General features: G+C 42.4%; 1 protein-coding gene across 13 annotated transcripts in view; it reads right to left on the reverse strand.

Annotated features, from left to right (window-relative positions):
- Positions 1 to 18,199, reverse strand: part of sh3glb2b (SH3-domain GRB2-like endophilin B2b) — a 61,568-nt gene extending 43,369 nt beyond the window's left edge. For 7 of the 13 annotated variants that reach the window (XM_046290368.1, XM_046290366.1, XM_046290364.1 and 4 more), the window contains exons 1-5: positions 18,071 to 18,199; positions 12,348 to 12,489; positions 12,004 to 12,015; positions 9,638 to 9,766; positions 818 to 951 (exon numbers count right to left, since the gene is read on the reverse strand). In XM_046290368.1, the coding sequence (XP_046146324.1) occupies positions 818 to 951; positions 9,638 to 9,766; positions 12,004 to 12,015; positions 12,348 to 12,489; positions 18,071 to 18,133 (480 nt within the window). In that variant the 5' untranslated portion in view covers positions 18,134 to 18,199. The remainder of the gene's footprint in view (positions 1 to 817; positions 952 to 9,637; positions 9,767 to 12,003; positions 12,016 to 12,347; positions 12,490 to 18,070) is intronic. The other 6 variants (XM_046290369.1, XM_046290367.1, XM_046290365.1 and 3 more) reach the window with 1 other exon arrangement.
- Between the last annotated feature and the right edge of the window lie 8,143 nt (positions 18,200 to 26,342).

The raw sequence follows: 26,342 nt of genomic DNA on the forward strand, positions 1-26,342 counted from the left end.
GGGGAAGCCTGGCTTCCTTGAATACACGCCACTGTCCGTCCTCAATATTTCAAGCTGGCTGTGGCGTGAGCTTAACCATCTAGACTCTAAGCCCTGTCTAAGCCAGGGGGGTGGGCTAACATATGGAATGGGGTGTTGCTAACATATGGAATTGTTTAAGATGATCACATACCAAGGATTATTTAGCTATGTGACTTTGAATTTTAAGACCCCTTACTGCTATTAGTCAACAGAAATGCATTGAATAACAGATTTTGTCCCCCCAAAAAATCTAAAGAAAGTTTGTCTGAAGTGTCTGTCCTATATCTGAGAGATATAAGATCAGTAAAATATGTTTGTTTTTTTACATGTATTTATCCCCTTATTTTAGACATTAAAATATCTCCATACATACTTCCATTCATTTTTAAAACTGCTACCGGGAACCCTCAGATGAGTCTTGTGAGCGTCCTAAAGCAAAACGTAAAACACAATCGTGTTCGTGAGCCCAAACCGTTCAGACGCGACATACGATTTTGTGAGAAGAACAATTTTTGGGATGTCTCATGGTCTGACAAACACCGCTCTAGCTCTGCTGCCTTTCACCGCAAATGGGGAAGATATCGGCAGATGACGTTGATTGAGACGTCAAAAAACATCTCTCGAGTTTAAAACAGGAGATTTTGTATTATTATGTTAATTAGATTTCCCCGGGGGATGACCACTGTAGGCTAAGGTACGTTCTTAACTACGCGAACACTTACACCTATCTTCAGCTTGAAGTGCCTAAGGGGTAGAGTCTAGGGATGAGGGGCTAGGAGTTTCACAGTATACTCACAGATATGGTTCTCCAGTCTCCCTCCAGGAAGTTGCGGAGAGGAGTGAGGAAGTTGATAGCCGAGGTCTGGAGGAACTCCCGCTCCGCCCCGCCCAGTCTACTCTGGTACTCCCCCACCGTGATCAGGGTACTGCCTGTCACACACACACACACACACACACACACACACACACACACACACACACACACACACACACACACACACACACACACACACACACACACACACACACACACACACACACACACACACACACACACACACACACACACACACACACACACACACACACACACACAATTAGGTTGATGACAGAAGTTGATGAGTAGGTTGATGACAGTGAATATACATGAATAATTATTCATTAATAATATGGCCAATTCCTTTTTAGTTCCAGTCCATTCAGGAGACAAAGGGACATACCGGACCGGGACATTTAATTCCATGACATTCGTTCAGTTTCCTAAATTACCAGGGAGTTAGAATGAAACTGAGCCCAATTCATCAGATCAGAACTGCCCAGCCATTGACCCAGTGGAAGGAGGAGTGAGCCAGGTCAGAGACTCCGTCCCCTCCACTCCCAGCGAAAAAAAACCTTCCAGTACAATAGTCGAATTCAACAACGTCAATAACAATGTTTTCAATTAAACTTTTGCTTTCAAAAGCAGCACAAACATAGAACATGTAAGAATGAACAACAGCCATTGAATTCTACCCTGCTGATATACTGTACGTTATAGGGATGAAATGTTCACTCTAGAATGCCCTTGAAGCCAATCGGAAACAGTATTCAACAATGGTATATACATAAATCATTATAGCCATGCATTATATCAACTCTCCCCCTTGTTAAGTTCTAAATAAACAGAGTAAAAACTACCGGACAACTAGGACGAGCTCAAATCAAGTTTATTCAGCCAATGGGTCAGACAGCTGAACAGACAAAGACATGATCTCACCATCACAAGTACACTGCTCAAAAAAATTAAAAGGAACACTAAAATAACACATCTTAGATCTGAATGAATGAAATATTCTTATTGAATACTTTTTTTCTATACATAATTGAATGTGCCGACAACAAAATCACACAAAAATTATCAATGGAAATCAAATGTATCAACCTATGGAGGTCTGGATTTGGAGTGACACTCAAAATTAAAGTGGAAAACCACACTACAGGCTGATCCAACTTTGATGTAATGTCCTTAAAACAAGTCAAAATTAGGCTCAGTAGTGTGTGTGGCCTCCACGTGCCTGTATGACCTCCCTACAACGCCTGGGCATGCTCCTGATGAGGTTGCGGATGGTCTCCTGTGGGATCTCCTCCCATACCTGGACTAAAGCATCCGCCAACTCCTGGACAGTCTGTGGTGCAATGTGGCGTTGGTGGATGGAGCGAGACATTATGTCCCAGTTGTGCTCAATTGGATTCAGGTCTGGGGAACGGGCGGGCCAGTCCATAGCATCAATGCCTTCCTCTTGCAGGAACTGCTGACACACTCCAGCCACATGAGGTCTAGCATGGTCTTGCATTAGGAGGAACCCAGGGCCAACCGCACCAGCATATGATCTCACAAGGGGTCTGAGGATCTCATCTCGGTACCGAATGGCAGTCAGGCTACCTCTGGCGAGCACATGGAGGGCTGTGCGGCCCCCCAAAGAAATGCCACACCATGACTGACCCACTGCCAAACCGGTCATGCTGGAGGATGATGCAGGCAGCAGAACGTTCTCCACGGCGTCTCAAGACTGTCACGTCTGTCACATGTGCTCAGTGTGAACGTGCTTTCATCTGTGAAGAGCACAGGGCGCCAGTGGCAAATTTGCCAATCTTGGTGTTCTCTGGCAAATGCCAAACGTCCACAGGTGGGGGTTGTGCTTACAGCCCAACACCGTGCAGGACGTCGGGCCCTCATACCACCCTCATGGAGTCTGCTCAAACGGTCAGAAACAGACACATGCACATTTGTGGCCTGCTGGAGGTCATTTTGCAGTGCTCTGGCAGTGCTCCTCCTTGCACAAAGGCGGAGGTAGCGTTCCTGCTGCTGGGTTGTTGCCCTCCTACAGCCTCCTCCACGTCTCCTGATGTACTGGCCTGTCTCCTGGTAGTGCCTCCATGCTCTGGACACTACCCTGAAAGACACAGCAAACCTTGCCACAGCTCGCATTGATGTTCCATCCTGGATGAGCTGCACTACCTAAGCCACTTGTGTGGGTTGTAGACTCTGTCTCATGCTACCACTAGAGTGAAAGCACCGCCAGCATTCAAAAGTGACCAAAAAAATCAGCCAGGAAGCATAGGAACTGAGAAGTGGTCTGTGGTCCCCACCTGCAGAACCACTCCTTTATTGGGAGTGTCCTGCTAATTGCCTATAATTTCCACCTGTTGTCTATTCCATTTGCACAACAGCATGTGAAATTTATTGTCAGTGTTGCTTCCTAAGTGGACAGTTTGATTTCACAGAAGTGTGATTGACTTGAAGTTACATTGTGTTGTTTAAGTGTTCGCTTTTTTTTTGAGCAGTGTATATATACACCCCACTTAAGAACAAGTCTCCTCCTTTTCTCTAAACATGACATTTGTATTGCTAGGCAGGAAGTAGTAATAAATTGTTCCTTCTCCCTTAATGTGACCTGACCTCGGCCCCCATTCCTCACTAATCCACACCTGTCCACAACCTCGAACATTCACACTCCAAACTCCACTATGGCCGAGACCAAAGAGCTGTCAAAGGACACCAGAAACAAAATTGTAGACCTGCACCAGACTGGGAAGACTGAATCTGCAATAGGTAAGCTGCTTGGTTTGAAGAAATCAACTGTGGCAGCAATTATTAGGAAATGGAAGACATACAAGACCACTGATAATCTCCCTCGATCTGGGGCTCCACGCAAGATCTCACCCCATGGGGTCAAAATGATCACAAGAACGGTGAGCAAAAATCCCAGAACCACACGGGGGGACCTAGTGAATGACTTGCAGAGAGCTGGGACCAAAGTAACAAAGCCTACCATCAGTAACACACTACATGGCCAGGGACTCAAATCCTGCAGTGCCAGATGTGTCCCCCTGCTTAAGCCAGTACATGTCCAGGCCCGTCTGAAGTTTGCTAGAGAGCATTTGGATGATCCAGAAGAAGATTGGGAGAATGTCATATGGTCAGATGAAACCAAAATATAACTTTTTGGTAAAAACTCAACTCGTCGTGTTTGGAGGACAAAGAATGCTGAGTTGCATCCAAAGAACACCATACCTACTGTGAAACATGGGGGTGGAAACATCAGGCTGTTTTTCTGCAAAGGAAGCAGGACGACTGATCCGTGTAAAGGAAAGAATGAATGGGGCCATGTATCGTGAGATTGAGTGAAAACCTCCTTCCATCAGCAAGGGCATTGAAGATGAAACGTGGCCGGGTCTTTCAGCATGACAATGATCCCAAACACACCGCCCGGGCAACAAAGGAGTGGCTTCGTAAGAAGCATTTAAGGTCCTGGAGTGGCCTAGCCAGTCTCCAGATCTCAACACCATAGAAAATCTTTGGAGGGAGTGTGGAAGGGAGTTGAAAGTCTGTGTTGCCCAGCAACAGCCCCAAAACATCACTGCTCTAGAGGAGATTTGCATGGAGGAATGGGCCAAAATACCAGCAACAGTGTGTGAAAAGACTTACAGAAAACGTTTGACCTCTCATTGCCAACAAAGGGTATATAACATTGTATTGAGATAAACTTTTGTTATTGACCAAATACTTATTTTCCAGCATAATTTGCAAATAAATTCATTAAAAGTCCTACAACGTCATTTTCAAAAAAAAAATCTAATTTTGTCTGTCATAGTTGAAGTGTACCTATGATGAAAATTACAGGCCTCTCATCTTTTTAAGTGGGAGAACTTGCACAATTGGTGGTTGACTAAATACTTTTTTGCCTCACTGTATACATTATACCTACAAAAAGCCATTAACTTCTGGTGTAGCAAGTATTTCAAATTACAACCCAACAACTGAAGCAAGACTGTGGCCCTTCTCCTTTCCTAAGGATACCTGATGTCTAACAATAACATGTTCTGACAGAATGTAAACGTTCTGCATTACCCTCTCTCCCTTAGTGACTTGATTAAGTATATTTATAAGTCAGAACTCATCACCCTCAACTCAGCATCTCTCCATGCTTCACTGCATTAACCACTCTTTACTGCTGTTATAAATGATGGATGGATAGATAGACATATAATCGTTTTAAGAGACTGGTGATTTTCAGTAAGAAACTGCCGCTGGAGGGAATTTCTTGGGACTACACATGCACACACAGCGTGCTAAACTAAGCTGCTAAGTTGTGAGGCATGGTATCATCAAACCGCTGTGTAAAGGGTCAGATTGGTTGTGAGAGGAGTGGGTATCCCGCCAGCTTCCAATGTAATCAAAGTCAGCATCAGAGCTATAACTCCTAGACACAACTATCCATTATCACACTGGCTCACAGTCTATGGGAGACAAAACAGTCGCAAGCTGCATTTCTTGGGAATTTATATCATAACTGGCGAGTGTTGGACATCCTTTTCATTCAAGTTGGATTACTCCTGGGCTGCAGCACCCAAAGATAATAATTGATATACTGGCCCACAATGCTCTGTCAGGGGTTCTTAAACCTTTTCAGCTAAAGAGACAAATGACAAATTGAGCGTCCTTCCGTGACAATATTCCTCCTCCAAAGTAGAGGTCGACCGATTAATCGGAACGGCCGATTAATTAGGGCCGATTTCAATTCTTCATAACAAACGGAAATCAGTATTTAAAAAAAAGATATTACACCTTTCTTTATCCTTTATTTAACTAGGCAAGTCAGTTAACACATTCTTATGTCTTCTTATTTATATACATATATATTATTTCCAATGACGGCCTAGGAACAGTTAACTGCCTTGTTCAGGGGCAGAATGACAGATTTTTACCTTGTCAGCTCTGGGATTCAATCTTGCAACCTTACAGTTAACTAGTCCAACGCTCTAACCACCTAATTGCATTGCACTCCACGAGGAGACTGCCTGTTACACGAATGCAGTAAGAAGCCAAGGATAGTTGCTAGCTAGCATTGAACTTATCTTATAAAAAACAATCAATCATAATCACTAGTTAACTACACATGATTGATGATATTACTAGTTTATCTGGCGTGTCCTGTGTTGCATATAATCGATGCAGTGCGTATTCGCGAAAAAGGACGGTCTTGCTCCAATGTGTACCTAACCATAAACATCAATGCCTTTCTTAAAATCAATACACAGAAGTATGTATTTTTAAACCTGCATATTTAGCTAAAATAAATCCAGGTTAGCAGGCAATATTAACCAGGTGAAATTGTGTCACTTCTCTTGCATTCATTGCACGCAGAGTCAGTGTATATGCAACAGTTTGGGCTGCCTAATTTGCCAGAATTTTACATTATTATGACATAACATTGAAGGTTGTGCAATGTAACAGGAATATTAGACTTATTGATGCCACCCTTTAGATAAAATACGGAACGGTTCCGTATTTCACTGAAAGAATAAACGTCTTGTTTTCGAGATGATAGTTTCCGGATTCGACCATATTAATGACCTAAGCCTCGTATTTCTGTGCGTTATTATGTTATAACTATGTCTATGATTTGATAGAGCAGTCTGACTGAGCGATGGTAGGCACCAGCAGGCTTGTAAGCATTTATTCAAACAGCACTTTAGTGCGTTTTGCCAGCAACTCGTCACTGTGCTTCAAGCATTGAGCTGTTTATGAATTCAAGCCTGTCAACTCCCGAGATTAGGCTGGTGTAACCGATGTGAAATGGCTAGCTAGTTAGCGGGATGCGCGCTAATAGCGTTTCAAACATCACTCGCTCTGAGACTTGGAGTAGTTGTTCCCCTTGCTCTGCATGGGTAACGCCGCTTCGAAGGGTGGCTGTTGTCGATGTGTTCCTGGTTCGAGCCCAGGTAGGGGCGAGGAGGGACGGAAGCTATACTGTTACACTGGCAATACTAAAGTGCCTATAAGAACATCCGATAGTCAAAGGTATATGAAATACAAATTGTATAGAGAGAAGTTGTCCTATAATTCCTATAATAACTACAACCTAAAACTTCTTACCTAGGAATATTGAAGACTTATGTTAAACGGAACCACCAGCTTTCATATGTTCTCATGTTCTGAGCAAGGAACTTAGACGTTAGCTTTTTTACATGGCACATACAGTGCCTTGCGAAAGTATTCGGCCCCCTTGAACTTTGCAACCTTTTGCCACATTTCAGGCTTCAAACATAAAGATATAAAACTGTATTTTTTTGTGAAGAATCAACAACAGGTGGGACACAATCATGAAGTGGAACGACATTTATTGGATATTTCAAACTTTTTTAACAAATCAAAAACTGAAAAATTGGGCGTGCAAAATTATTCAGCCCCTTTACTTTCAGTGCAGCAAACTCTCTCCAGAAGTTCAGTGACGATCTCTGAATGATCCAATGTTGACCTAAATGACTAATGATGATAAATACAATCCACCTGTGTGTAATCAAGTCTCTGTATAAATGCACCTGCACTGTGGTAGTCTCAGAGGTCCGTTAAAAGCGCAGAGAGCATCATGAAGAACAAGGAACACACCTGGCAGGTCCGAGATACTGTTGTGAAGAAGTTTAAAGCCGGATTTGGATACAAAAAGATTTCCCAAGCTTTAAACATCCCAAGGAGCACTGTGCAAGCGATAATATTGAAATGGAAGGAGTATCAGACCACTGCAAATCTACCAAGACCTGGCCGTCCCTCTAAACTTTCAGCTCATACAAGGAGAAGACTGATCAGAGATGGAGCCAAGAGGCCCATGATCACCCTGGATGAACTGCAAAGATCTACAGCTGAGGTGGGAGACTCTGTCCATAGGACAACAATCAGTGTACAACAGTACACTGTATATTGCACAAATCTGGCCTTTATGGAAGAGTGGCAAGAAGAAAGCCATTTCTTAAAGATATCCATAAAAAGTGTCGTTTAAAGTTTGCCACAAGCCACCTGGGAGACACACCAAACATGTGGAAGAAGGTGCTCTGGTCAGATGAAACCAAAATTGAACTTTTTGGCAACAATGCAAAATGTTATGTTTGGCGTAAAAGCAACACAGCTCATCACCCTGAACACAATCCCCACTGTCAAACATGGTGGTGGCAGCATCATGGTTTGGGCCTGCTTTTCTTCAGCAGGGACAGGAAAGATGGTTAAAATTGATGGGAAGATGGATGGAGCCAAATACAGGACCATTCTGGAAGAAAACCTGATGGAGTCTGCAAAAGACCTGAGACTGGGACGGAGATTTGTCTTCCAACAAGACAATGATCCAAAACATAAAGCAAAATCTACAATGGAATGGTTCAAAAATAAACATATCCAGGTGTTAGAATGGCCAAGTCAAAGTCCAGACCTGAATCCAATCGAGAATCTGTGGAAAGAACTGAAAACTGCTGTTCACAAATGCTCTCCATCCAACCTCACCGAGCTCGAGCTGTTTTGCAAGGAGGAATGGGAAAAAATTACACTCTCGATGTGCAAAACTGATAGACATGTCCCAAGCGACTTACAGCTGTAATCGCATCAAAAGGTGGCGCTACAAAGTATTAACTTAAGGGGGCTGAATAATTTTGCACGGCCAATTTTTCAGTTTTTGATTTGTTAAAAAAGTTTGAAATATCCAATAAATGTTGTTCCACTTCATGATTGTGTCCCACTTCTTGTTGTTGATTCTTTAAAAAAATACAGTTTTATCTTTATGTTTGAAGCCTGAAATGTGGCAAAAGGTCGCAAAGTTCAAGGGGGCCGAATACTTTCGCAAGGTACTGTATTTACTTTCTTCGCCAACACTTTGTTTTTGCATTATTTAAACCAAGTTGAACATGTTTCATTTTATTTGAGGCTAAATTGATTTGATGTATTATATTAAGTTTGTTGTAATTGTCATTATTACAAATACACATATAAACACATATATATATTTTTTTTTAATTCGGCTGATTTATCGGTATCTCTTTTTTTTGGTCCTCCAATCATCGGTATTGGCGTGGAAAAATCATAATTGGTCAACCTCTACTCCAAAGACCCAAATGAAGAAGAAATAGTGTGATTATATTGTATTCTCATAACTCGCGACCCACATTTCACATGCCTAGAGCAGAGTTGAGAGAAAATCCCTTAAAAATATGCCTAGAAAGAGAACAATTAAGAGATTACACTTCAGTGCAAGAATGCGCATGTCGTGTTCAGGTTGAACACATTTTCTAATAGACTTGGACATCCCCATAAGGACAACTTGAGTCACTTTGGCCATGGTCCACATCATACATTGCAGTTGGGCATCAGATTGCTATGTCACAGATGAGGATATCTGATATACTAAACACCTATGCGGGCGTTATGAGACCTGGTAAGCGACTGCAATATAATCGGCCTGGAACGCTGCCATTATGTTCTGAATAAAATGGAGGCCTGGGCAGCTGATGGAGGCTGATGGCATTTAGAACACTGGGTACTGCCATGTTGTTTGTTTTTGTGCCAACCACACACAGACAGCTGAGCACCTGGTACAGTGTGGGCAGCATTGCCAGCCCACCCAGACACATTGGCATCAATACATTATGTAGATTTCAATGAATACTAAGGTTCAGGAAGAATGACTTTCAAAAACAAGAGGGTGTTGCAGAAAAAATAGCAGAATAGAGTGTTACGGCACCTCCTGCGGCTGTCAAACGCATGTTAGTGACAAAACGGCAAAAGACCCAGACCTCCACTAGTTCCACCTACCATATGGGGTCCCTGGGCCAAAGTCTTTAGCAGCATCCAGCATGTATTGTCCCAGCAGCTCTCCATTGGTTGTCCTGGATGGGATCTTCTTATCTAACTTCTCATAGAAAAACTCCTCTATACGCGCACCTGTGTAAAAGTAAAGAATAAGATAGTTCACACCAGATAGCAATTAGGTACCTCAATCAGTAAATGTAGTGCTTTTCCTTTGTGCCAAAAACACAATAAATAAAAAAAGATGCTAGAAAAACTACCAATTTCAAGGTACAAATAAGCACAAGTAATATATTATTATATTATAATGATGTAACACCTCAACCCAACCCCCTGGAAAAACATGAATCACCAGTCTTCTCAGTCTTTATCTATTCCCTTTCAGAGGCATTAATTAATTAGCCTTCATAATTTATCACTAGAGAAAAGTCCTTCAGGTACAATGAAATGACCTAAATGTCTCTTCGATTTTCAAAGCGATGAGTTTTAAAACCATACACCAAAACAACTCTACTGAGCAATAATGTACGAGTTATGAACGTAATAACGTACATATGGACAGACAATGAATAATAAGACTTAACATTTGACAATTCCTATCTACGATGTTATACTGCTTGACGTTGGAAAGTGAAAGGCAACATTGATCAATGCACTACAGAAGACACAGCTTGGGAGTGAAATGGTGGGGGTGGCAGTTCTCTGGAACCTATCCAGCTTTCTGCACACAACATTTAGCAGATAAACAAAGGCTTGTTTTTTACCCCCTACAAACACTTTTACAAGACACACACACACACACACACACACACACACACACACACACACACACACACACACACACACACACACACACACACACACACACACACACACACACACACACACACACACACACACACACACACACACACACACACACACACACACACACACACACACAAAATGGGGAAAGCACATCAACAAGTACAGACACACGATGACACAAACTCCTTTGTGTACGTGCTTCTTGATGAGAATAAGGGTAGGGGAGAGGTTGGTGGTTCCTTCACAGATTTGTCCCAAATGGCACCATATTCCCTATACACTGACTGTACAAAACATTAGGAACACCTACTCTTCCATGACATGGACTGACCAGATCAATCCAGGTGAAAGCTATGATCCCTTATTGATGTCACTTGTTAAATCAATTTTTAAGCCTTGAGACATGTATTTTGTATGTGTGCCATTCAGAGGGTTAATGGGCAAGACAAAATATCTAAGTGCCTTTGAATGGGGTAATGGTAGTAGGTGCCAGGCGCACCGGTTTGAGTGTGTCAAGAGCTGCAACGCTGCTGGGATTCACACTTGCAACAGTTTCCTGTGTGTATCATGAATCCAGCCAATTTGACAACTGTGGGAAGCATTGTAGTTAACATGGGCCAGCATCCCTGTGGAATGCTTTTGATACCTTGTAGAGGCCATTACCATTACCATCATTACCGTCCCAAATCTGATTTGAACACATAAGTCTCTTCAACTAATCTTGGTTACCCAGAAGTCAAATTCTTGCAAAAGTTGTAACTTCCCAAATAATCTGTCCACGAGAGATGACTCAACTAACTGTCGTGCAGCACCTCAATTGAATTTGACATCGATGACACTATTTATGCTGAAGTTTTATTTATGCTGAAGTCAGAGCAACCAAACAGGCCTTGGATTTGGCCGTGCATGGAAAGACACCTTAAGAATGAAAGTCCCTTACGGAGTGAAATTTTGCAGAGAAAGAAGGACCAATTGGAGATATCAGCTATCTATAACCAGCCATCATAGGCAATCATGTGAGTACAAGAGCCTAGTCCTATTTCAGCACCTAAACCCTTCCTCTTTACAGTTCAAAGATGCTAAAGGACTAAGCAAAATTTGTAAACCATATGATAAAGTAGAACATGGCATTGACCTATCCAGCTCATTCAGATCTGTGATCACTGAGGGGGTACATTATGTTAAGGGTTTAGGTCCAAAATGAAACTATTCCACACATTCCAAATGACCCCCATAGGAAGTCTTATGGGGTGGGGAGCCTCAAGTATGCTGCTACTACGACTACTGCTACTACTGCTGCTACTACTACTACTACTGCTGCTACTACTACTGCTACTACTGCTGCTGCTACTACTGCTGCTGCTACTACTACTACTGCTGCTGCTACTACTACTACTACTACTACTACTACTACTGCTACTACTACTGCTGCTACTGTTGCTGCTGCTACTACTGCTGCTGCTACTACGATTACTACTACTGCTGCTACTACTACTACAACTACTACTCCTGCTGCTACTCCTGATGCTACAACTACTACATACTGAGAGTGGAGACAGACTTACCAGTGTGGTCAACTGTAGCATGGAGGGTCAGAAAGTCAATGGTTAGTTTTCTAACATACTAGGTTTCTTTCTCTCAAAGGGACCAATGCCACAAAGTACTGTATACTTCAATAGAACTTCTTTGGACATATGCATGTAGGCAAAACACAGCCAAAGAAAAACACTAGCTAGGGCTCAGAACCCAAAACACAGATAGAATGGCATCACCATGAAGGCTCCTTTCAGCCTGGTCCCAGATCTGTTTGTGCTGTCTTGTTTGGCAGTGGCAATGACCATGGGAGTTGACCGGACAGCACAAACAAGTCTGGGACCCAGCTATATGTTGCTTTAGGACTGGGTCTTACTTGGATTGGGCTGCAACAAGACCTCTGTTTGCCTGAAGATCTTCTCAGTCCAGTTCTTCGTGCAGTCGGCCCGGGCGATCAGATTCTCCAAGTGGGCATCGAGCTCAGTCTTCTCCGCAGAGCCCAACCTCTCTTCTGTGAACTTGGAGACAAAAAGGAACAAATCATATTTACTGTCAAAAACATACACCTAAATAATGTAGGCGAAGACAGTATACGTTATGACTGGCAAAAAACAACATTGTTCTGTAAGTCAGTGGCAGCTGGGCAAATTGTGACCAGTCAATTCTGTCTGGCTCTGAAATGTTTCCGTGAATGGCCCATTTTGAGCAGCTTGTGACTGCTAAGGCCCTCTAAGCCTAACCTCTCGAACTACAACACAAAGCTAAGTTACAAAATGAACCTAAGCTCAACCACCACGTCGTGTCTGTGTGGGTGGAGGGAGGGAGGGAGGAGCGGAACAGACAGACAGAGAGAGAACTGTGAGGATAGCAGAGCGCAGAAGCTCCCTGAGTGACTGCTCTATAATTGTGCAGCAGCCACACTGGTAGTCCATCCGGCATCACAAGACGTCTTGAGCTCCCTCGTTATGACTCATGATTAAGCAATCACTTGAAGACTTTCACTTCTGCTCCACTGCAAAATGGCAACAAGAAGTCTATCATGAGGCTATAATAAATGTACCTTTGCTTGAAATACCACCTTATCTGGCGTGAATATAACACCCAACCCATTTCATACACAGTACATTGAAATACATGCCATATCTACTCCTAAAAAGTACTACAACCACATCCCTAATAATGTGCTGACAATATCAAGCCATTTCAAAATCTATATTTTTTGGGCAACTAAATGCATAATGTGGTTTGCCATCAGCCACAGAGCTAGTCTCACAGCACAGTAGGACCACATCAGACTTTCTTTCTATGCATTGGTGCGGTAAGGTTTATTTCTCACAGGGGGATTTTTGGCATGTGAAGACGGGAGCTGGAAATGGCATAAAAGGGCTGTTACAATGGCTGTCACTGGTAACCCATATCATCCGAACATAGGATAATGCTTCAGTGATTACCATTCTTACGGAATGGTAATATTTGGCTATATTTTCCTGTTTGTGGATCACATGTGGTCGTCAACAGAGGTGACTGGTGGGAGTGAAACATCTGTTTCCTCTCGAGTGACACTGCACTTTAGGTTGAATCACAGTCCCTGATTGGTGGAGAAAGCCTGCCCCTTGCATTTCACACAGTAAAAAGCTGATTCTACTACTAGCCATCTAAAGTGAGCTCTAAAAGTATTGTGACAGTGACATATTGTTTTGGCTCTGTACTCCAGCACTTTGGATTTGAATGATACACTGACTATGAATTACAGACTGTCAGCTTTAACTTGAGGGTTATTTCACCCATATCATGCAAAACGTTTAGAAATTACAGCCGTTTTTGTACATAGTCCCTTCATTTCAGGGGACAAAAAGATTTGGGACCAATTCACTTATATGTGTATCAAAGTAGTCCAAAGTTTAGTATTTAGTCCCATATTCCATATTTAGTCCCATATTTCTAGCATGCAATGATTACATCAAGCTTGTGACTCTACAAACTTGTTGGATGCATTTGCTGTTTGTTTTGGTCTCGTTACATATTATTTTGTGTCTAACAGAAATTAATGGTAAATAATGTATTGTGTTATTTTGGAGTCACTTTGATTGTAAATAAGAATATAATGTTTCTAAACACTCCTAAATTAATGTGGATGCTACCATGATTATGGATAGTCCTGAGTGAATCATGGATAATGATAAGTGAGAAAGTTACAGAAGCAGAAATATCATACCACCATTACAATAACAGGGAGGGTATAATATTTAAGCAATGAGGCATGGGGGGGGGGGTGATATATGGCCAATATACCACGGCTAAGAGTACCTGGATACAGTTCTTAGCGTGGTATATTGGCCATATACCACAAACCTGAAGTGCCTTATTGCTATTATAAACTGGTTACCATTGTAATTAGAGCAGTAAAAATAAATGTTCTCTCATACTCGTGGTATCACATGATGCTGTATTGTTCACTTGCTTTACCAAAACCTGTACAGTGTGGACTTGTTTGACCATTGAAAACCTACATTGCAGGCTATTCAATCCATTGGCAGCCATGTAAGCCCTGTGAAAACATCCAATTCCTAGAAGCCAGAGAAGCACTAAATTCCAAATCGGCCTACTTTATACCACTCCAAGTTGAAAAAGTACTGAGAGTGGTAGCATACTAGTCCTGTTGTTGATAGGCCTAATGATAATATTTTTTAACATTTTTGTCATTTAAACACACGTTTTTTTAAACTTTTTTTATGATCTAACTCACAACCCTGGCGCTGCAACAGCCATGCTCTACCAACTGAGTTACACAGTGGGATCAGTTTAATGGTAAATTGCACAGAAGGTCCAACTGAAATTTATCTTAACCAAACCCCTCGGAAATACACACATACACAGTGTACTAAACATTAAGGACACCTTCCTAATGTTGAGTTGCGCACACCCCCCTTCTCCCTCATTTTGCCCCCAGAACAGCCTCAATTCGTCAGTGCATGGACTAAACAAGGTAATGTGCTGAAAACATTCCACACAGGGATGCTGGTACAAACATGTTGAGCGTGAACAACGCTCAAGCTTTTATTTTTATTTTTTTAACCCGTCTCCTCCCCTTCATGTAGACAGATTGAAGAGGATTTAACAATTGACATCAATAAGGGATTATTGATTTCACATGGTCAGTCTATGTCATGGAAAGAGCAGGCATCCTGAATGTTTTGTCCACTCAGTGTGTATATACAGTGCATTCAGAAAGTATTCAGACACCTTGACTTTTCCACATTTTGTTTACGTTACAGCCTTACTCTAAAACATATTAAATTGTTGCTTTTCCTCATCATTCTACACACAATACCCAAAAATGACAATTAAAAACATGTTTTTAGAGATTTGGCAAATGGTTAAAAAAAATATCACATTTACATAAGTATTCAGACCCTTTACTCAGTACTTTGTTGAAGCACCATTGGCAGCGATTACAGCCTTGAGTGTAAATGCTACAAGCTTGGCACACCTGTATTTGGGAGAGTTTCTCCCATTCTTTTCTGCAGATCCTATCAAGCTGTTGGATGGGGAGCGTCGCTGCACAGCTATTTTCAGGTCTCTCCAGAGATGTTTGATCGGGTTCAAGTCCGGGCTCTGGCTAGGCCACTCAAGGACATTCACAGACCTGTCCCAAATCCACTCCTTCATTGTCTTGGCTGTGTGCTTAGGGTCTTTGTCCTGTTGGAAGGTGAACCGTTACCCCAGTCTGAGTCCTGAGCGCTCTGGAGCAAGTTTTACATTTACATTACATTTCAGTCATTTAGCAGACGCTCTTATCCAGAGCGACTTACAAATTGGTGCATTCACCTTATGACATCCAGTGGAACAGTCACTTTACAATAGTGCATCTAAATCTTAAAGGGGGGGGGGGGGGAGAAGTATTACTTATCCTTAGGGCCTGATCAGAGCCTGGAGGTACTGAGGTGCCGTTCCCCTCACAGCACCATGGTCTTGTAGCGGATGCGAGCTTCAACTGGAAGCCAGTGGAGAGAGCGGAGGAGCGGGGTGACGTGAGAGAACTTGGGAAGGTTGAACACCAGACGGGCTGCGGCGTTCTGGATGAGTTGTAGGGGTTTAATGGCACAGGCAGGGAGCCCAGCCAACAGCGAGTTGCAGTAATCCAGACGGGAGATGACAAGTGCCTGGATTAGGACCTGCGCCGCTTCCTGTGTGAGACAGGGTCGTACTCTGCGGATGTTGTAGAGCATGAACCTACAGGAACGGGCCACCGCCTTGCTGTTAGTTGAGAACGACAGGGTGTTGTCCAGGATCACGCCAAGGTTCTTAGCGCTCTGGGAGGAGGACACAATGGAGTTGTCAACCGTGATGGCGAGATCATGGAACGGGCAGTCCTTCCCCGGGATCCATCAAGGATCTCTCTGTACTTTAATCCTTTTATCTTTCCCTTGATCCTGACTAGTCTCCCAGTCCCTGCCGCTGAAAAACATCTCCACAGCATAATGCTGCCACCACAGATGGTGCCAGGTTCTCCAGATATGACACTTGGCATTCAGGCCAAAGAGTTCAATCTTGGTTTTATCAGATCAGAGAATCTTTTTTCTCATTGTCTTAGTCCTTTAGGTGCCAAAAGGCTTTTGGCAAACTCCAAGCGGCGGTCATGTGCCTTTTACTGAGGAGTGATTTCAGTCTCTACCATAAAAGGCCTGATTGGTGGAGTACTGCACAGATGGTTGACCTTCTGTAAGGTTCTCCCATCTCCGCAGAGGAACTCTGGAGCTTTATCAGAGTGACTATCAGGTTCTTGGTCACCCTTCTCCCCTCCGATTGCTCAGTTTGGCCAGGCGGCAAGCTCTAGGAAGAGTCTTGGTGGTTCCAAACTTCTCAATTTAAGAATGATGGAGGTCACTGTGTTCTTGGGGACCTTCAGTGCTGCATAAATGTTTTGGTACGCTTCCCCAGATCTGTGCCGACACAATTCTGTCTCGGCACTCTACGGACAATTCCTTCGACCTAATGGCTTGGTGTTTGCTCTGACATGCACTGTCAACTGTGGGACCTTATATAGACAGGTGTGTGTCTATTCAAATCATGTCCAATCAATTGAATTTACCACAGGTGGTTGGACTCAATCAAGTTGAAGAAACACCAAGGATGATCAAATAAACAGGATGCAGCTGAGCTCAATTTCGAGTCTCACATAAATAAGGTATTTTTCTGTGTTCTTTTTAATACATTTGCAACAACAAAAAAACAATGTTTTGCTTTGTTATTATGTGGAACTATGTGTAGATTGGTGAGGGAAATCCATTTAGAATAAGGCTGTAATGTATCAAAACGTGGAAAAAGGGAAAGGGTCTGAATAATTGCCGAATGCACACACACTCATACAGGTTTTGGAGAGGGGGGCTGTTGTTGTGGGGGGGTTAAATGCCTTGGTCAAGGGCACAATTGCAGGCAATGGCATCTAGGATTTGATACCCTTCGGTCCTGGGATTCAAACTGGCAACCCTCCGGGCTCGCCTCTCTAATCGCTAAACTACCGTACCTGCCGGATGACAGGAAAACAGGTCAATCCTATGATTAGAATAGGACCAATGACTGAGGAATTAGACATTGGCTGCTACACATACCATTATTAGTCCCCACTCAATACAGCATAAAACAAAAAATGTCGCCTTTTTTCAGTGAGGACTGCAATGACAACCAGTGGCATGATGCATAGAAATGTATAGCAGACAGGTCTAGTAGCCTAGCCCTACAATTCTCTGACAGGAGTGTAAAGTAACGGTTAGAGGAGTCGCCGCCCCGTATCCTGGTGACCGTCACATGCACCCCTCGGCGCTACGGTCGAAAACAGACATAAATAATGGAGAAGGGCTTAACCATAATTATCGGCTTACAATGGCGTTAACGGCGAGAAAAACCTAAACGAAAAACATTCCCTATTCTTAAATATTTTTGAAGTAACCGTTTATATTTGGTGTTTGCAGCGTTATATGAGAAAGACGACCCATTACAATCCGTTTCGGAATAAGATAATTACAGACTACGCACCTCGGTCAGAGCACGACAAAAACAATTATTCATGGGATTTCAAACAACACATTTGCTAAATACCTGGACTGCACGAGTGAAGAAGACTCCTGCATCAGAAGTAAGCTTTTTGAGATTGAAATCCATCGTATCAGTGTGTGCACCGCTTCTTCGGCTTGTTACTGTCCCCTGCAAAGGGAGTCCTGTCGCGCAGATGCGATGATGTAGTACACAAACGCACAGCCTGGTCTCAGACTAGATGTAACATAGTAAATGTAAATCCGGGATGATGCGGTACACAAACGCACAGCCTGGTCTCAAATTAGTGTGATATGTAACGTTTGGTATGGTTACAGAAGACAGAAGGTTACTTAAGAAATCTTGAGTCTATTGACCGTGAATCTAACTAACATAATTTTAAAAATCCCCATCAAAATCCATCAGTTTAAACTAGAGATATCAAGTTGTTTTTAATTTGGGCTGCAGCTCAATCCATTGCATGCACTAATGTCGGCCTTCTGCATCTACTGTACGGTGGGAAGTGGCTGAGCTACAGCGGTGTTTGTCAGAACATGAGACATCCCGCAAATCTGTCTTCTCACGAAAACGTCTGCAGCATCCTAGCGGTCAACAAATGACTCAATAACAAGATGGTGTTCTCCGTTTTATTCTACGACCCCCACAAGTGTCACAGAACTTGTTTGAAGGTAGCCCATACAAACAAATGGAAGTATGGAGGTACAGTAGTTTTGTACCAACAAAAATAAACGGTTAAATATGTGTCCAAAAAATATATATGAAAAAATGTATATATATTTCCTGGGCTTTCTTATATCTCCTAGATATACACCTCTTTCTGTGTTTGCAAACATTGCCGCACGAGGGGGATGCATGCAAGTTGGTGGAATAACACAGGGGAGTTCTTATAAAACGCCAGCAGAAAAAGCCTCTATTTACATGTTACTTATGAGTGCATTTCACGCTACTTTTGGATTATAATTGGATTTTAAGGCTCATATGAATGTTCTGCTTAATTTAATGTTTGTGTCATCATCGCAAATCAACTGCATTATACCTAGAAAACACTTCAACTTCAACCAGTAAAATGTCTCTTTGGCTAGCTTTTGCTACATCTATGTCAATGAGTGTTAGCATTCTAGCTAACAACCGCTGCATCCAAAATAGTTATTTTGCAAAGATCACACAACCAAATATAATCTTAGCGACTGTTCATGCAATAATCAGAAAATCATTGTAAGCATATGAGAATGTAACAGAATAACTTTACGTCCGTCCCCTCGCCCATACCCGGGCGCGAACCAGGAACCTCTGCACACATCGACAACAGTCACCCTCGAAGCATCGTTACCCATCGCTCCACAAAACAAACGGCCCTTGCAGAGCAAGGGGAACTACTACTTCAAGGTCTCAGAGCAAGTGACGTAACCGATTGAAACGCTATTTAGCGCACACCGCTAACTAAACTAGCCGTTTCACATCCGTTACACTCACCCCCCTTTTGACCTTCCTCCTTTTTTCCGCAGCAACCAGTAATCCGGGTCAACAGCATTAATGTAACAGTATAATTTTAAACTGTCCCCTCGCCCATACCCGGGCGCGAACCAGGGACCTTCTGCACACATCAACAACAGTCACCCTCGAAGAATCGTTACCCATCACTCCACAAAAGCAGAGCAAGGGGAACTACTACTTCAAGGTCTCAGAGCAAGTGACGTAACCGATTGAAACGCTATTTAGCGCACACCGCTAACTAAACTAGCCGTTTCACATCCGTTACAAGAACACCAAAAAGTTATTTTGTTTAGAAGTAATAAAAACTTAAATCTAGGCTATGTTGAATGGGTGCAGATGGCAATGGCTTTCTTACTGCAGCCTAGAGTCTCGCCTAACGTCAGTGTCGTGTACTGGAAAGGGGTCTATAGGACAGACACTTCAAAACCATATTCCTTATGATGATGTATTTTTTACTGTCTTTTTTGCCATTTATGAATGTATTATACAATGTGTTTCTATGGGCTATAGTAGTAAAGGCTAAATTCAATATTTTTATCAAATCATTTTGTAAATTTTGGGGCGGATACTTAAAGGGGTCATAAAATCTCAATCAAATAACTAAATGATACACAGTATGACCATCTTAAAACAATTCCATATGTTAGCTTAGTACCCCCCAACGGCTTAGACTTGGATTAAGATAAGGTAAGGTGGTTGGATGGGTAGGTGGCCATTCAACATGAATGTCTAGCTACCTATCGTGCGTTTTTGAATCTCATCGCGGACAACTTTAGTATTTTAGCTAATTAGCTACTTTAACCCTAACCTTAACCCCTAACCTGTAACCTAGCTAACGTTAACCAGCTAGTTAACGTTAGCATTAGCCACCTAGCTAACACTAGCCACAACAAATTGGAATTCGTAACCAGTGCTTGACTTGGGCCGGAGCTGTCCGGAGCACCAAAGCGGAATGAAGGTGGGATCTGCATTGAATAGCAATGGAGAGTGGGCATTCATTTCCTGATTCCGCTTTGTTCAAGTTTATTTGCCGCGAGTCTGTGAATCTATGCGTGTCAGTAGGCTGTTCAAGATTGCACACATTGAAAAAGTATTAACAAAGTAAAAACTTAAGGGGGCTGAATAATTTTGCACGCCCAATTTTTCAGTTTTTGATTTGTTAAAAAAGTTTGAAATATCCAATAAATGTCGTTCCACTTCATGATTGTGTCCCACTTGTTGTTGATTCTTCACAAAATATACAGTTTTATATCTTTATGTTTGAAGCCTGAAATGTGGCAAAAGGTCGCAAAGTTCATGGGGGCCGAATACTTTCGCAAGGCACTGTACCTGTAGAATAGAGTTCCATGTAGTCATCGCTCTATGTAGTACTGTGCGCCTCTCATAGTCTGTTCTTGACTTGAAGATTGTGAAGAGACCTCTGGTGGCATGTCTTGTGTGGTATGCATGTGTGTCTGAGCTGTGCTAATATTTTAAAAAGACACCTCTGTGCTTTCAGCATGTCAACACTTCTTACAAAAACAAGTAATGATGAAGTCAATCTCTCCTCCACTTTGAGCCATGGGAGATTTACATGCATATTATTGTTAGCTCTCCGTGTAAGGACCAGCAGTGCTGCCCTGTTCTGAGCCAATTGTAATTTTCTAAGGTCCTTCTTTGTGGCACCTGACCACAAGACTGAACAGTAGTCCAGGTGATACAAAACTAGAGCCTGTAGGACCTGTCTTGTTGATAGTGTTGTTAAAAAGTCAGAGTGGCGCTTTATTATGGACAGACTTCTCCCCATCTTAGCTACTGTAGTATCAACATGTTTTGACCATGACAGTTTACAATCCAGATTTACTCCAAGCAGTTTAGTCACCTCAACTTGCTCAATTTACACATGATTTATTACAATATTAAGTTGAGGTTTAGGATTTAGTGAATGATTAGTTGCAAATGCAATGCTTTTAGTTTTTGAAATATTTAGGACTAACTTAGTCCTTTCCACCCACTCTGAAACTAACTGCAAATCTTTGTTATGTACTGCAGTGATTTCACTCGCTGTAGTAGCTGATGTGCATAGTGTTGAGTCATCCTCATACATAGACACATTGGCTTTACTCAAGGCCAGTGGCATGTCATTAGTGATTTTTCTTTTAAGTAAGGGGCCTAGACAGCTGCCCTGGGGAATTCCTGACTCTACCTGGATTATGTTGGAGAGGATTCCATTAAAAAACGCCCTCTGTGTTCTGTTAGACAGGTAACTCTTTATCCACAATATAGCAGGGGGTGTAAAGACATAACACATTTTTCCATCAGTAGTCTATGATCGATAATGTCAAAAGCCGCACTTAAGTCTAACAAAACAACTCCCACCGTCTTTTTGTCATAAATTTTTCTCATCAGTCATCAGGCAATCATCAGTCATTCTGTGTAAATGTCATGCTTGTTGAATGTCCTTCCCTATAAGTGTGCTGACAGTATGTTGTCATTTTGTTTACAGTAAAATAGTATTGTATTTGGTCAAACACATTCTTTTCCAAAAGTTTACTAAGGGATGGTAACAGACTGATTGGTTGGCTATTTGAGCCAGTAAAAGGGGCTTCAATATTCTTGGGTAGCGGAACTGTTTTTGCTTCCCTCCAGGCCTGAGGGCACACACTTTCTAGTAGGCTTAGTTTGATTATGGCAAATAGGAGTGGCAATATCATCTGCTATTATCCTCATTAATATTCCATCCAAGTTGTCAGACTCCGGTGGCTTGTCATTGTTGATAGACAAAAAAAAATATTCCACACCCACTTTACGGAATTCAAAATTACAATGCTTGTCTTTCATAATTTGATCAGTTATTCTTGGATGTGTAATATCAGCATTTGTTGCTGGCATGTAATGCCTGATTGCTACTCTTGCCCACTGCACTGTGACTAGGAAACACTGTCACCACTGATAAATCCACAATAATCAAGAATTTCAATAAGCATTTCTCTATGGCTGGCCATGCTTTACACCTGGCTATCCCATCCCCGGCCAACAGCTCTGCACCACCTTCAGCAACTAGCCCAATTCCTCCCTGATTCTCCCAAATCCAGACAGCTGATGTTTTGAAAGAGCTGCAAATTCTGGATCCCTACAAATTAGCTGGGCTAGACAATCTGGACCATCTCTTTCTAAAATGATCTGCCGCCATTGTTGCAACCCCTATTACTAGTCTGTTCAACCACTCTTTCGTATCGTCTGAGATTCCTCCCCTTCTTCACTCTAGACCCAAACTGTTACAGACCTATAATCATCCTGCCATGCCTTTCTAAAGTCTTCAAAAGCAAAGTGAACAAACAGATCACCGACCATTTAGAATCCCACCGTACCTTCTTCACTATGCAATCACCACATTCTTATCGGCAGACTCAACAGCCTTAGTTTCTCTAATGACTGCCTCGCTTGGTTCACCAACTACTTCTCAGATAGAGTTCAGTGTGTCAAATCGGAGGGCCTGTTGTCCGGACATCTTGCAGTCTCTATGGGGGTGCCACAGGGTTCAATTCTCGGACCGACTCTTTTCTCTGTATATGTCAATGATGTCACTCTTGCTGCGGTTGATTCTTTGATCCACCTCTACGCAGAAGACACCATTCTGTATACATCTGGCCTTTCTTTGGAAATTGTGTTAACAAATCTCCAAACGAGCTTCGACGCCATACAACTCTCCTTCTGTGGCCTCCAACTGCTCTTAAATGCAAGTAAAACTAAATGCATGCTCTTCAACCAATCGCTGCCCGCACCCACCCGCCCGTCCTTTATCACTACTCTGGACGGTTCTGACTTAGAATATGTGGACAACTACAAATACCTAGGTGTCTTGTTAGACTGTAAACTCTCCTTCCTGACTCACATTAAGCATCTCCAATCCAAAATTAAATCTAGAATCGGCTTCCTATTTCACAGCAAAGCATCCTTCACCCATGCTGCCAAACATATCCTCGTAAAACTGACTATCCAACCAATCCTTGACTTCGGCAATGTCAAAATAGTCTCCAACACTCTACTCAGCAAACTGGATGCAGTCTATCACAGTACCATCCGTTTTGTCCCCAAAGCCCCATATACTACCCATCACTGCGACCTGTATGCTCTCGTTGGCTGGTCCTCGTTACTTATTTGTCGCCAAACCCACTGGCTCCAGGTCATCTATAAGTCTTTGCTAGGTAAAGCTCCGCCTTATCTCAGCTCGCTAGTCACCATAGCAACACCCACCCATAGCATGCGCTCCAGCAGGTATATTTCATTGGTCATCCCCAAAGCCAACACTTCCGTTGGCCGCCTTTCCTTCCAGTTCTCTGCTGCCAATGACTGGAACGAACTGCAAAAATCACTGAAGTTGGAGACTTATATCTCCCTCACTAACTTTAAGCTTCAGCTGTCAGAGCAACATACCGGTCGCTGCAGCTGTACCAACCAACTACCTACCTCATCCCCATATTTGTTTTTGTTTTTCTGTTCTTTTGCACACCAGTATTTCTACTTGCACATCCTCTTCTGCTCATATATCACTCCAGTGTTAATTGCTAAATTGTAATTACTTCGCCACTATGGCCTATTTATTGCCTTACCTACTTACTTCATTTGCACACACTGTATACAGCTTTTTCTATTGTGTTATTGACTGGACGTTTGTTTATCCCATATGTAACTCTGTGTTGCTGTTTTTGTCGCACTGCTTTGCTTTATCTTGGCCAGGTCAAAGTTGTACATGAGAACTTGTTCTCAACTGGCCTACCTGGTTAAATAAAGGTGAAATATTTATTTTTACTTTTAATTACACACAACAGGCCAACAAATATTCTTTACATCAACAACATAGGAATCACTACAAAAATGATTGTATACACAATATTAGGCCCAGCCCTTGGAACTTTGATTTTCCTAGATATGGCTACTATATTTTGATCACTACATCTGATGGATCTGGATACTGCTTTCAAGCAAATTTCTGCAGCATTAGTGAAGATGTGATCAATACATGTAGATGATTTAATTCCTGTGCTGTTTGTAACTACCCTGGGAGGTTGACTTATAACCTGAACCAGGTTGCAGGCACTAGTTACAGTTTGAAGCTTTTTCTTGAGTGGGCAGCTTGATAAAAGTCTATATTTAAATCACACAGAAAATATACCTCTCTGTTGATATCACAAACATTTTCAAGCATTTCACACATGATCCACATTGTAGCCTAAACATCTGTGCTCAACAGGACCTTGATAAGCAGACTCGGATGTTTCAGGGCTGGATCAAAAGCCAAGCCTGCAGACCCAGGTGCTTTCTAGATGGAGGGTTGACAACATGTGACTAACAGTGCAGTTCTACTTTGTGGGTGGTTTAGTGCCTTGGTCACGGGCACAACAGCTTTAGATGGTTTCCCTACATTGGATCAGACACAGCAGCCTTCCAGTGTCAATAATGCTTAATTCTTCATGTGGGCTATAATACTAGCCATGAAAATTTGGTTAAAATACATGGAGAAGTCATGGAAAATGTGTATGAACACTTAACAGTGAATAATCAGAGGTCTCTATGGTATTGTGTCATTTATGAATTTTGGTGAAAATACTTAGATTAAGACAGCTCCTGGATGAAGACAGCTCCTGCACTTCTTTCATCCCATGTCAAGCACTCTTTCATCCCAAGTTTCATACGTTTTGCAGATGTTGTACGAATTGCAATTTGTAACATATTGTACGAAATGGATGATGGACATGCACAAATTAATACATACCATACAAAACCTGACATATAATGCTATTTGTAGTGTCCCGGATTTACATTTACTATGTGTGAGCGTACCAAGTACGCGGGAAAAAAGCGGGAAGGTGGAATAAACGAGTCGGGAGTAGGTTTTCTTGATTGAACACAGTTCTCTATTGAGGGCATTTTGTCAACAAAAACATTCTAACATAATCAATGAAAAATCTTCCAAGGAAAAACACACATCTTCTTCTCCAGATGAAACATTTACATTACATTTAAGTCATTTAGCAGACGCTCTTATCCAGAGCGACGTACAAATTGGAAACAAGAACACAATAGGAATATCTTTAAACTACAACAAACATAAATCACGGGTTTGTCACAGTCTTAGTGGTTCTTTCAGCACTGGTTCTTTCAGCACTGCTTCTTTCAGCACTGCTTCTTTCAGCACAGCTTCTTTCAGCACAGCTTCTTTCAGCACTGGTTCTTTCAGCACAGCTTCTTTCAGCACTGGTTCTTTCAGCACTGGTTCTTTCAGCACAGCTTCTTTCAGCACAGCTTCTTTCAGCACAGCTTCTTTCAGCACTGGTTCTTTCAGCACTGGTTCTTTCAGCACTGGTTCTTTCAGCACTGGTTCTTTCAGCACTGGTTCTTTCAGCACAGCTTCTTTCAGCACAGCTTCTTTCAGCACAGCTTCTCTCTCGGTGGCCATCTTCCAGAGATAGTTTCCCTTCTCTCTGCTGGTTCCATTCTCTCTCTTATAGGGGAAGGAGAGTATGTCATTAGTACCGTCAGCTGTGCTTAATTGACTCGGGTTACCTTGTCTCCCATGCTTTGTTGGGCTACTATCCATGAGCCCAGCCTGCCCTCTAGTGGTCCTTCCACATATGTTACATGTACTGCTGAGTCCAGGTTGAAACTCAGGACCAGGCACTACATCCATTGGCTATGTTGTCCGAAATCCTCTACCTGCTTAGCCTTAAAGGAGTCCACACTAATTTCCACCTCCTACACCTCTGCAAGAAGACACGATTTCATCCACCGGTCCATCATTCATTTACATATTAGCCTACAGTCGGGTCACTACAATATGCAG

The sequence above is a fragment of the Oncorhynchus gorbuscha genome, linkage group LG11 (assembly GCF_021184085.1).
Source record: "Oncorhynchus gorbuscha isolate QuinsamMale2020 ecotype Even-year linkage group LG11, OgorEven_v1.0, whole genome shotgun sequence".
NCBI classification, from domain to species: Eukaryota; Metazoa; Chordata; class Actinopteri; order Salmoniformes; family Salmonidae; genus Oncorhynchus; species Oncorhynchus gorbuscha.